The sequence below is a fragment of the Talpa europaea genome (assembly GCF_964194135.1).
Source record: "Talpa europaea genome assembly, chromosome: 8".
NCBI classification, from domain to species: domain Eukaryota; kingdom Metazoa; phylum Chordata; class Mammalia; order Eulipotyphla; family Talpidae; genus Talpa; species Talpa europaea.
This window is the reverse complement of record NC_140075.1, coordinates 41972410-41986508: the sequence shown is the minus strand read 5'-3', so window position 1 is coordinate 41986508 and position 14099 is coordinate 41972410. Positions and strand designations below refer to the sequence as shown.

Below are 14099 nucleotides of genomic sequence, written 5' to 3'. Positions count from 1 at the left end.
CTGTCTTCAAATTACAGCTTCATTTTTCTGTATAACAGAAAATCACTCTATATACATAGTATGACATTTTATAGGTTAGTTTTCATATTCTACCATGAGTCAGAATCACCTAAAGTAAAAACTGAGTATGAGATGAACAGGCTATTCTTATCCTCCTTGCCAACATCTGTAATCAAATATGATAAAAGATAGAATTAGACAAAAGTGGTCACCTTAATGTAATATATACAGATGTTTATTTATAATGCTATGCACCTGAATCCTGGCTAATGCTATGAACTGTTACTTCAAAAAAATTTTAAAGGAAAATAATAGAAATGTCATTGTTCTATGATCAATTAACTGGGCAAGGTAATTTCTATGCTTGATGACTGCCTTCTCTAACTGTGGAAGTGCCTTTCCCTATATCTCTGAAAGAACAGGTCATTAAAGTTTGTGTTATAATAAATCCATTTTGATACATGATCAGTTCTTCCAGATTAAAGAATGATGGTTGTATACATACTTTTTCCTTTGTCTAGGATTCTCTCAACATGAGGTCCTCCCTGCAGGCAGTGGTGCTCTGGGGAAAGCAGGCCCCTCAGCACAGTATCACTGCCATCATGATCACTGATGACCAGCAGACAATTGTGACTGGAAGTCAGGAGGGTCAGCTCTGTCTTTGGAATCTCTCACCTGAACTAAAGGTTAGTATAATTATTAATACTGAAACAGACAACATTCAAACACAGCTTGCTTCTTCCTGAGGTGACAGTTGATCTTTTGCATGTTTATTAAGAAGGTGTTTTTTGAAGTAATGAATTGGTTTTCCTATTGGATTTGGAGACAATGAAGTATCATATGATGGATCAAGGTCATATTGGGATATTATATCACAAATATTTCTAATCTTTGTCACCAGCTAAGTGTTATCCCCTATTAAGCGGTGCTGAGTTTTACTATTTATATCCTGAATTATATGTTTAAGTAACTAAACTACAGACATGTAAGTTTAATTCTAAAAATTATGGCTCATTAATCTAAACAAAGAGTACTCTTGAAAACTGCTATTAACTAATGAGTAATAACTTAATTATCTGGGTTTTTCTGTTGGTTTGGCCTTCTTACTATTCTTTTGATCTTTGCTTGCCAGTGATTTTTACAGATCACATCAAAAAGCTCTAAATCCAATTTACTATTGTCGCCCTGCTATATCAGAACCTGACCTCACCTAGGATTTGGCCCATTGATTAGCAATTAATTGTCCCCGTCCCAAGTCATAAACATTTAACATATTGGAATAGATATTTTCTTAGCTCAAGCAGCCTCTAGACCCAATTTGAACATTTAAACTAATGATGTACTTAAAGTATACTGCCCTCATTAAGAAGCCTTTTAAAGATCAAAGACTATTTTTAGCCTTTAAAGTTTGTCACTTTGAAACCTAAATTAACAATTAATTGTAATTCTATTTTATAGTGTAATTAATTAACATCTCCCATCACTGAAGAGTTACACTACAGGGTTGCCAAGAACTGCATAACAGACCAGCTCCCTCACTGTTTATGAACACTCCTGAAAGGAGCAACTGATATTTTTACAACACTTGAACTTTGACAATTCATCCTTTCATTTATTACCTCTCATAGTTTAAATGCAGGCTCCTATATGGTTTTATTTTTTTTTTTTTTATAAATTTTATTGTTATATTCCCCATACAATTGCAGCCCCCCATTCTGACCCCAATCCCTCCCCTCCCGCCCCCGCCCCCCTAAAAGTGTCTCTGGTTCATAGTTTTTTGTTGATTTTGATTTTCACTTTCTTATAGTTATTCATTTTCCTGGTCCATTATTTAAGTTTTCTAGATTCCTGCTATGAGTGAGACCATCCGGTATTTTTCTTTTTCTTTTTGGCTTATTTCGCTGAGCATGATCCCTTCCAGCGCCATCCATGTTGCAGCAAATTGCATGTGTTTATCTTTTTTGAATGCTGAGTAATATTCCATGGTATATATGTACCACATCTTCTTGATCCAGTCATCTATTTTTGGGCATTTGGGTTGTTTCCAAAGCTTAGCTATTGTAAACAGTGCTGCTATAAACATAGGGGTGCAGGTGTTCTTTGGAATTGATGTTTCTGTGTCCTTTGGGTAAATACCTAGGAGTGGAATTGCTGGGTCATATGGAAGCTCTATGTTTAGTAGGTCCAGAAATCTCCACACAGCTTTCCACAGTGGTTGGACCAGTTTGCACTCCCACCAACAGTGCAGAAGAGTTCCTTTTTCTCCACACCCTCGCCAACATTTGTTGTTGCTAGTTTTTTTAATATGTGCCATTCTCACTGGTGTAAGATGGTATCTCATGGTAGTTTTGATTTGCATTTCCCTGATGACAAGTGATGTTGAACATTTTTTCATATGCCTGTTGGCCATTTGCATTTCCTCTTCAGAGAAGTTTCTTTTAAGCTCTTCTGCCCATTTTTTGACTGGATTATTTTCTTTGTTGTTGTTGAGTCTCATCAGCTCTTTGCAGATTTTTGTGATCAGTCCTTTATCATTAGTGTTGGGTGCAAAAATGTTCTCCCAGTTGGTGGGGTTTCTCTTTGTTTTTGTTATTGTCTCTTTTGCTGTGCAAAAGCTCTTTAATTTGATATAGTCCCAGCTGTTTATCTTTGCCTTCACTATCACTGCTTTGGGTGATGTGTCTGTAAAGATGTCTTTGATGTGCAAATCACGTAGTGTTTCGCCTATATTTCCTTCTATATATTTTATGGTTTCAGGTCTTATGTCTAGTTCTTTAATCCATTTTGAGTTGATTTTTGTGTATGGTGTGAGGTGGTGGTCAAGCTTCATTCTTTTGCATGTAGCGACCCATTTTTCCCAGCACCATTTATTGTATTGCCTCTCTCACTCATATTGCCTCTCTCACTCATATGGAAACATAATGCCTTTTTTCTTAATCTTTTTTTTTAAGATTTATTTATTTATTTATACAAGCACTGGGTACAGTCAGAAGCACGGGAGGGAGAGAGAATTCACCAGAGCCAGAGCAGGAAGCAGAGCAGGCAGAAGGACCGAAGTACACTGCTGAGGGGAGCAGTGGGTGGCAGGAGAGGTCTGCGTGCCATGTGGGACCTTCCTCCGGTGGCGGAGAGGAGCCGGGGATTGAACAGGTGCTGCAGAGGCTGTGGGCAGCTTCGCAACCCAGCACTCAACCACTGAGCCACCAGGGAGGCCCATAATGCCTTTTAATTGGAGTAGTTGCAATGGGCACAATTTTATAAGCTTAAAGAACTTGGAATACTGTATCTTTTTAAATGTTTGCCTCATATTTATTCAACACACATTTATTGAGTGCATTTTATAAGTTAGGCCATGTGTTAGGTATCTGAGTTCAAACATGAATGAGAAGCCCTGGTGCTGATGCCCCCAAGGGTGGCACTGTAGTCTAGGGAGGACATAAGTAATAGGGGTGCAGCTATGTTATAATACAAGGCACTCTCGGTGCAAAGTGTTCTGCACTGCACCTTCTGTGGGAGAAGTTCTGCTGTGTTTTCATAGGGGAAAGTCTTTTGTTTGGAGTTAGAGCAGTGGTTCTTATTGAGAGTGTTTGTAACCCCTTCCCGCACCACCACCACAGACATTTAGTAATGTTGGCAGACATTTTTGGTTGTTACACCTGGAGGAAGGGACATGGAGTAGCTAGTGGCCAGGAATATACAGAATCATGCCATCAGAAATGCCTATAGTGCTGATGCTGAGAAAACCATGCTTAGAAACATAAGGTGGGAATGAAAATGGGTTCAAGAGGGATGGACAAGGATGGACAAGGATTAGTTAGACTGACTTTGTTTTGGAAATTCACTGTGAAGATGTTTTTGAAACGCTAATAACAGAATTACAACATTGGTTACTATGAATATGACACTCCATGTGAGAATTTTCCTTAAAGTTTTCTGTGGCTAACTATACAACCAGAAGGAGTGAATATCTCTTATTTGTTCTACAAATCTCAGCCTTAAAGACCACCGATTAACTATTATTAGCAGGGCTGTCTCTATACTTTTCAAATCTCAAGGTATTTTTGAGCCCCCAACAAATCCTATTGTTATCTGCAAGATAGTCAAGTGAACAGTTTGTCACTGATATTTAAACGTTTAGTGGTTTGATTTGATTTTTTTTTAAATGCATAGCTAAAGGAATCATTCAGGAAAGGGAAAAAATTCAGGAGGCCTTGAGGACATGGGTGTTTGTAAGAGAGGATATTAACTGGGCTGAAGGGCAGCTTGAGGCCAGTGGGACTATGGCAGAAGACTGCAAGAAGGGGACATGGAAGCTACAGAGAGTGGGTCTATTTATTTCCTCCTTATACTAAATTTGTTTACCTAAATCCCCTTGGAAAAGGTTTAGGTAAGCAAAGACATTAGGTTCTATGGCCTTGAATACTCATTTAACTCCATTAAAGTGACAAAAATTAACCTAAGGACACTTACTTATACTGTCATTAAACAAATTACACAGATACTTTTTGTTCTAGGCACATATTCCTCCTTAAAGTCTCTGAGTGTAAAAGGCAGACGTATAAATAGGAAATTGTAAAGCAGTGTGACACTTTCTGTCTCTATGAATTTGACTACTCTGTGGGTCTCGTGTAGATGGAATCACATGGCATTTGCTTTTCTAACTGGCTTATTTCACTTAGTATAATGTCCTCAAAGTTCATAAATATTAGATCATGAGTCATAAATTCCCTCCATTTTATGGCTGAATAAGCCATTGTATATGTATGCTGCATTGTGTTTATCCATTTTTCTTCAATGGATACTTGGGTTGCTTCCACCTCTTGTATATTGTGAATGATGCTGCTGTGAATCTGGGCATATAAATATCTTTTGGAGCCCCTGCTTTCATGTGTTTTGGGTGTATGCCCAGGAATGAGATTTCTGAATCACATGCTAGTTTTATTTTAATGTGTATGAAAAACTGCCAGACTTTTTCTATGACAGGTGAACTATTTTACCAGCAGTATTAGGGTTCCAATTTCTCTACATCTTTATCAACACTATTTTGTCTCTCTGTTTTTATAATAGCTTAATTAGTGTGAAGTGGTATCTCATTGTGGTTTTGAAGAAAAAGGATTTCTGAGAGTGATGCTTCAGCTAATTTCTAAAGAATGCAAAGAACCTGAATAAGAAAGAAGGTGAAGAGATTAGACAGAGAATGGCAAATGTGTTTGACATGGATGGATATTTTGGACATTTTGCCTTCAGGGAAATGGTAACACTCAGAAACTTGGAATAGAGGTTAGTTACAGGTGGTAGGCACATCTGGAAACGACAGAATAGATTCAACATACTCTGATATGTTTAAGGGGTTTAGATTTATTTTTTTAACTGTTAAGAGCCAACACTATATGCTAATTAAAAGTGGTGGTAATATGAAGGGATTTTGAGGATTTTTATGTGAGATGATGTAATACTATTTTATTATATTTTTATTTAGAATATCACATGGTATATTAATGTAAAGGGCATACTGAAGAGAGGGGGAAGTGAGATAAGGCACAGAGACTATGGGTAGGAGGCTTCTACAGTAATTAGTCAAGAAAGCATTTGAACTGAAGCAGAGAGGCAGCAGGAATGAAGAATAGAAGAACAAGAACACTGGAAAGATATTAAGAGAGAACAGACAGAACAAAGCAAACAATTGGATGTGAATATAAGAGGAGGGACAGTCAAGGATACTTTCCAGGTTTGAGGCTTGAGTGATGGGTGGGACTGGATGGCTGGATGGGATGGTGATACCATAATTAAGGAACAGACAGAATTCAAGAATAGAGGGAAATAACTGATTTTGGAATGTTCTAGACATTGTGGAGTATTCAAGTACTCACTAGAGGAATATGTACACATCTCAGTCTTTCCCTGGCCTTGAGTGGTAGGATGATAGGATGCAGAGGAACTGAAGAATAGGAACCTCCCTGTCCAGGACTTTTCATCATATAGTTAGATTCGCATGCCCCCAATTGCAGGCTCATGGCCTGACTCCTAAAACCCTCCTTTTCTCCCAGAACTTTGTGCATGAGATCTACCAACAAGGAACTCCTTGGAATCTCATGCTAGGAACTTCCTTACTTGGGTTTTCTGCTATTAACTGCTGTTATGCACCATGCCTTTAAACATAGAAAAAGGTGAACTGAAGAATCTCTTAGTATATTCCCTTAGTATTGCTATGCTCTATTTTTTCCCATTTAATACTCAGGAAACACAACAATGACACATGAAGAATGGCACTGTTGTGTAGGAAGATGAGTGGACATTATGGTCATATTCTAGCTCAGATTTTTACCAACTCTGTGTTTGGGGGCAAATAAATTATTGGATCCTTGGTTTCTTCACTTGTAAATGAGGATTGAACCCATTCACAGTTGCACATTTAATGGGACCTTACGTGTTCTCTGTTTTGCAGTTTGATTTTTATTAACTTATTTTTACAAAATGATAAGGAATAGATTTACTTCACATATGAGGAATAGAAGAATTAGCCCTCATGGCCATATTTTAAAATTTACATGAGAAAAAAATGGGCATTTTATATAATAGTTTGGTAAATTTTCGTTTTGAATGTAAAGAAGTTAATTTTTACTATTTCTGAGGCACAAAGCCAAATAAAGTATTACAATGGTTACAAAAAGGGTAATTTTTTTGCATTCTTTTGTAAACTCATTTCTCAGTTCTGCTGTTTGCACATTAATATGCTGCTATTATTTGAGGCACAGTTTGCACTTAATGAATATCAACACTGACGTATTTGTATTCAAAACTTACATGTTGTAAAACAGGTCTGGCTATCATCTGAGTTTCATGATTGATGTAAAACCAAAAACAAACCAAAAAAATGTGTACAATACACTTCCTTCTTCTAGAAGTTTATTATCCTGTGGATTTAGATATGTCATTGTCAGTTTTCCTGAAACTTATGTTGCACAAAAACATAAAACAGGATTTCCTAATCATGAATCATGAATCCTTACATAATGTGATGTTTATATTTTTCAACTGAAAAGTTCACCATTATTTAAAAGCTTAACTTTATCATTTTCAGATTTCGGCTAAAGAACTTCTGTTTGGACATTCGGCTTCAGTAACATGTTTGACAAGAGCTAGAGACTTCTCTAAACAGCCTTATGTTGTCAGTGCTGCTGAAAATGGGTAAGTAAGACCAAATCGAAACTTTGCAGCACTCCATACCCTCTACCCCTCCTTTTGGAGACCCTCTCAAATCTGTTTTGGAAAGAGGAGATAGATAGATAGACAGACAGACACACAGATAGATAGATAGACAGATAGATAGTAAGTAATTAGAATTAAAGACCAAAGTGCTAAAAGTGGAGTGATAATTATAGTTTCACCATTGCTTTGATTTTTATGAGTGTACAAACACATGGTCAAACCCACTATTAAGTTTTGGCATTTAGGAAAATTCCCTGTGACAAAAACAATGTTATGCATTTACCAACTTTTGTTTTTTTCTTTGTGGGCATCCAGGAAGATTATATTTGTTACCCAATTTGGAGTAAGTTGACACTATAACTCTAGGTTCTGGCCAGTGAAATTATATGTTCTTTTTTTTTTAATCTTTCAACGCCCTCACTCATTCCTCTTAGCTTTCCATCCTTCACATCTGGCCCTCTTACTTCTGGTAAGCAGAGGTGTGTTCTCTGTATTCATGAGTTTCTTTTTTCTTTTTAGATTCACATATGATAGAAATCATGTGTTGTCTTTTTCTTTCTCTGTCTCTGCCTGATGGGGTAGAGCTCGAGTGCTAAAGAAAACCTTGATTATCAATACATTCCTTTTACAATTGGAAAATTTAGTCCTTAAATGGTGGTCCCAAAACATGTAATCAGTACCATAACTCCAATCCAGGATCCTTTAGTGGCTGACCTGGGACCAAGATAAACATTGCAACTCATATGTCAGATCTCTTGGCAACCTCCCTATTTAAAGAATACTGGCAAAAGCCACCTATTTTAGATTGAAAATGGAAAAGTAAAGGTGCTTGACCTTTGTCATGTAGTAACTCACTTTCAGCTCTTAAGCAAACTCATCTAAACCTTCATCATTTGGTAAAACAATTCACTAGTTACTGTTTTCATGTTTTATGCACTGGTCTGAAACCATAAAACTAACAGAAGAGAAGGCTCATTTGTAAGTGAGATAAGGAAAAGGAACACAGTGATTTGGTGCAGTTTCGTGGAAGGGAGGTTTGTTCCAATGAAACAGGACTTGGCTGTAAGAAAAGGCCCTGCTGATTGAAGAGCTGCTGTGAGCTAGACTGGCTTATGAATTATACGCGGAAATATACTCAGGAATGCAGAATCGTAGGATTTAGCTTGCATTTGTGAATGGAAGATTGGGTTACTGGTAGACACAAGACCAGTCCTTTTTTGTTTTTAAACCGAGAAGAAATTGCATGGCTCTGAATTCTGAGAGCCAAAAGAATAAAGAAGAATCAGGTATCAAACTTGTAGAGACTGAATAGTTTAATAACTGGCACAGCTTATAACAACACAAGAGTAACACTTGAGAGATTGAACTTTGGATGATGCTAAAGTAAATTACCCTAGAACATTCTTTTTAAAACAATCGCCAGTAGCTGTCGTACAACTAGGACTGGCACAAACCCTGTGTTTTGTCCTGAACTAGAGAATTTAGTAGATGGGATTGTTTTCTGGGACTACTTGGAAAGTTGAGAACAATGAATAGCTAAATGAGAAATAGATATGCAAGGCAGCTGAGCTCCAACATGAGGTTTTTGTCCACAGTGGTCTAGCTCCAAAAAGGACAAATGGAACTAGTGGGCATAATTTTGCTGATAGATGAATGCTGCTGTATGAGCCCTGTTAATATGATTGTTAAACAACCAAGGAGTATGGTTTGGCATTCCTTTTCCAGGATGATTTGAATTTTCTGAAACTCTGTTCCTTCAGCATCTAAAACCCAGCCTGCATCTATAAGGTACACCTCAGGCAATACCTACACTTTAGCTAATGCATACCTGAGAAACTATAATTTAATTTGCTAGAAGTTATTAATCTTACTAAGCTCAGCCCATTATTACCTAAACAACAATCACTTTTTTTTTTTTTCTTGAGAAGTCCCACTAAGTGGCTGTGGACTTAGTATTTTTGCCCAGGATGAACAGAGGGCCCAAAATTGCTCCATGACTCATTTTTTACTCCCTGCCCCCAAATATTACTTCATCTGTAGACACAAATCCTAAGATTCAGGAATCCAGTGAATTCCAGGATAAGTGAAAGGAACTAAATACCTGGACACCTGATGTTGAAATGACAAACTGCCAACGAAATAGCAGAGATCCTGAAATGTAGTCAGTGAGGAAAAGCAGATTTTTTTTACAAAGGCATATTAATTAAGCTGAAAGCTGGTTTCTTAACAATGAAATGAAGACTAGACAACAGTGAAATATCCTCGGCAAGTTGACAGAAAATATCTGTTAATTTAGAATTGTATCTCCAGTGAAAATAGCTTCCAAAATGAAGGCAAAATAGTTAACATTGAAGACAAATGATAAGAATCCTCACTACTAGCTCAGTAAAACAGTGATTTCAGGGGGAAAAATCTGAGATGAAAATCAGAATACTGAATGAAAAGCAACACATTTTTATAACATTTAAATAAGCTCAGACTATAACACATGGTTTATATATATCCTCTTCCCCCACATCCCCTACCATACACACAGGATCCTAATCAACAACTGTATATAAAAGAATAGTGATCAGATTTCATGGGTTTCGTATTCTGGAGCTAGGGAAAAAGGTTGATAAACTTTAGACTTTAAGTTAGATATATTGATACATGTTTACATTTCCTGGATAACTGTTATAAGAATCAACAAAAAATAAATAAAAATAATGAAGAAATAAAATCACTTCTTATTTAAAAAAGGAAATAAAATGTTTATACCAAAGGAGTCAAAAATCAGGGACAATTAGTACTAGAATAAGATAGTTGAAATAAATCTCAATAAAGGTTGTACTCTCAATTATGTAAAGAGACTAAGCCGCCAGCTAAATTACAAAGATTATCAGACAATTAGAAAAACCAAAACAGCATAGGATATAGTAGAGTTAAAAGTAAAGGGATGGGGAAAGATTTGTCAGATAAGTACTAACTGAAATATATTTGCTATTGCTGTATTAATATTTTATATTAATAAATATATGCAGTTAATAAAATTTTAAGGCAAAAAGCTTTGGCTTGATAAAGAGGGCTATAACTTATTAATATAACTTTCAATCACCAGAAGGAGATGAGACTAGAGAAAGAGGCAGGTTCCAGTCTTGGAGGTTTCTGGACACCACTGCTCAAACTGGAGCAACTCTTATCTACAAACAGATTTCTAGGCCAGCTCCTGGAACGTCAGATTCAATAGGGCTGGTGAAGGGTCAAGAACTTACATTTCTAACATGTTTCTGGATTGTGGTGATGCTGCTAATTCAGAGAGTATATTTGGAGTAGCATACCTCTCACCAGTGGGGCAGAGAGAGGAATTGTGAAGTCAAGAATGATGGGACACTTGTCAGTGACCAGACAGGTTATGGAGAATAAGCACCAAAGGAGGGAGGATGTTATGTTGCATTTTGAGCTAGAGGGGTGTGAAGGGCTAAAAGTCATGGAAGGGGGGACATCTAATAGCTAACTGGATTTGGAACTCAGCAAACAAACAGGCGTGTGCTTACAATAGCATATAGAAGGTGCTGATAACTCACCCAAAGAGAGTGTGCTATGTGAGAATGTAAGAAAGCCTAAGACAAAAATCTAAGGAAAGCTAACATTGAGGAAGCAAGCAGAGGGGAACCTGGGAATGCCAAAGAAAGACCAGAAAAAAAGTGTAATGGAAAACAAGAGAATTTGAAAAATGTCATGGACTTGAATTTAAGTGGCAAACTAAGCATTCTTGATGCTCTGTTCTCCCTCTTAGACACTACATAAAAATTTTAATGAAGCAATAACTGTGTTAATAACATAGAATTATTAGATAGGTATGGGACCAACAGAAAATAATGCATTTCTAAATGATGAAAAGTGGATGGAAACCTGGTGATAGATCTATATAACTTCTATTTGACCATTAATGCATTTTTACTGAGATAATGAATTGGGGACATAGCATTGAATTTAAAAAAATAGTCCTTTCTCAAGGTATTTTAGTGGGAATTTAACAATTTGCCAATTTTATATGTTGTGGATACTTTACATTTTCCTCTTCATTGAAATAAGAATAGGAAGAATTGTAAAAAAATTGGAAATATTTTTTTTTTAATCTTTAATCTGGGAACAGAAGAACTTTAATGGTTAGATTTCATGTCATCATGAGTATATAACTTGTACAGTTCCAACTAAAATGCAAATGTTACTTTATAATAACAATTTGTTCTCTTTTCTTAAATAAGATTAGTAGACAGCCTACTTTCAGTTTATGTTATTTTTTTTTCAAATTTAAGATAAAAAATAAGATGATAAGACAGGGGAAACATCAGAATCCAAGAGAATTTAGAAATAGTATCACTGAAGATCTTCTCCTGAATATCAGGTTCCAGCCCTGGAAACGGATTAACTAGCATGGCTCCATGTCTGAATTGAGTACAGACATTAGTATTTTTTTTTAATATTTTTTCTTTATTGAGGTAACACTATTTTATATCACTAAACATGATTTAGGGGAATGGGTTCACACATCCTCAGAACATTAGTGTTTTTAAAAACTCCTTGATAATTCCAACATATAGCCAGAAGTTAGGACCACTTGTCTACAGTAGACTTATGCAGAAACAGGTCAGTTAACCAGAAGCTTCAAAAAAGCCCACAGAAGCATGGAATTAGAATCTCTTGAGGATGATTTTTAAAATATTCACAGGTAGACTTGAGAACCATGGTAATGAACTCAAATTCCTTGCATAGAGCTAAAATGTTTTATTGGTGACTGCTTGGTTTTATTTTTTATTTACTTTGCTATATATTTATTTTCAATTCAGATAATAATTCAGTTTCCATCTTTATGCCACTCTGAATTTTCAGACACACATATAAACAGAGTTTTTTTTTTTTTTTTAATTGAGTTACATCCCTTTTCAGATTACCTCAAATCCTGGTTGGAATAAAGTTGAACATAAACAGAGAGGAAAAAAAAAACTATGAAAAATTTGTTTCTTTATCTAGAATATGGTTTCTCAACCTCAGTACCCATGGTACTTTGGACCTCCACCAGATAATTCTTTGTTGTGGGGTCCTGTCTGAGTTATATAGGATGTTAGCAGCATCCCTGGTCTTTCCCCACTAGATGCCAGTAGTGTGTTCCTAGTTGTGACAATCAAAAATCTCTCTAAATATTATTGTTTGGGGTGCAAACTTACCTTAAGTGGAAGAACACAGCTTTAAAAAGATTGAGTTAGAGTGTTAGGTCAGAAAAACAAAAAAAAAAAGTCTTTGTTACTAAATGGATATAGTCTTTGTTACCAAATGGATATTTACCGTTATTCATCCTTACCTTTTGCTTCTTAATATTAGCAGCTTCTCCCTTAAAGCCAATAAAGCTTTCCTTTTCATCCATGTAAAAATTTGCTTATGCATTAAAACTGTCAAAATTGAAGAATATGATTATCCAATAACTCTGAAACAATTTTTTTTATGAACAGAAATAGTACAGATTTATGCTACCTTGCAATGGATTATTTAGTAGCTGTATTTCATATTACTTTTTGTAATATTCATACAGCCAAATCAGTATTTTCTAAACAATGAGAATTTCTAAATATGAAGTGGCAAGTACGATTCCAGGAATTCAAGAGAAGCAAAGAAACAAACCGTGCTCCTGATTGACCAAATGTGGCCTCTTGGTGGCACTGTTTATTTTTACAAAAATTGGTACCTCAGCTCCAAAAGATGTAGTATTTGATTCATTATGCTCTTCAGAATATGTAGTTTAAGTTCAGTGAAATAAACCATTTTCAAGAGGAAGCAGCGTCCATGGAAAGATTGCTGTCCTGCCACTCTAGAAGGCTGAGAGAGCTGTTCCCCCACAATTTGTTGAGGGCCCGGTTGGAGTTAAAGTAAGGTTTGTACACTGAGAACAGGGTGTAATTACCCAGACAAAAAGACACAGTTGTACAATATGTCATCCCTGCTAATGACCACAACGTTTTCTTGCCCAGTAATCTATAACAAAAAGCCACATAAACGATCAAGCTTCATGTAAGTGCAGCACTAAAGAAAAACTTGGTGGCACTAAAATTATTCCAGCCAATTGAGTGGAAATGACAGAGAATAATACAAAGTTCTCTCTCCTAGGGAGATGTGTGTCTGGAATGTCACCAATGGACAGTGTGTGGAGAAGGCCACACTTCCTTACAGGCACACTGCAATCTGTGTGAGTATGGATACTTTCTGCAGAACATTTCTGGGTTCTGAAATTCCTTTATAGCATTTGCTATGCACACATATAGAGCAATATCTTTGGAGGATTTTTTCTTGAAGTTTTTATTTTGTCATTAAAATACTTTCAGTTATCATCTATTTAGCATTATTCTTTCCCAAAAGTTATTATCCTACTATTTTTTCCCAGTTCTTTTATTTCCATCTCTATCATTGATCTATTTAAAAGATAGTTTCCTTTTTTTATCTTTAGTTATTCACATGAACACAGAAAGGTTAATTCCTAATAACTTCCTATTTTATAAAACAATTTTTTCACTTCCAATTTTAACCTTTGGTTTAATTAATTTCTAAATTTCTTATTTTTAGAAAGAGGCATAACCATAACCTTTATAATCACTTCCTGACATTTAAAGCAAAAATTTTAACTTTTGATGACTGGGCACCAAGCATTTATGTGAGGTACTTACATGATTTCTATGGTGCTGACAGAGTTTTTTATATTTCATTCATTGCTTTGAACTTTGATATTTGTTTTGCAAACTTTTACAAACTCTTTTCCAGAGCCAAAACCTGCACAGAGAGAGAACTCATCAAGGATAGAAGATATTATTCAATCACAAAAAAAAAAAGCTATCCTCAACACTAAGTTGTCACAAGAA

The 14099-nt window shown here is 35.9% G+C and overlaps 1 protein-coding gene across 1 annotated transcript in view; it reads left to right on the top strand.

Moving 5' to 3' along the window:
* Positions 1 to 533: 533 nt before the first annotated feature.
* WDR72 (WD repeat domain 72) overlaps positions 534 to 14099 on the top strand; it is a gene marked incomplete at both ends in the record, with an annotated part of 175465 nt that continues 161899 nt past the window's right edge. Inside the window, 3 exons of the mRNA XM_084240161.1 lie at positions 534 to 686; positions 7082 to 7188; positions 13354 to 13432. Coding sequence (XP_084096287.1) covers positions 534 to 686; positions 7082 to 7188; positions 13354 to 13432 — 339 coding nt within the window. The remainder of the gene's footprint in view (positions 687 to 7081; positions 7189 to 13353; positions 13433 to 14099) is intronic.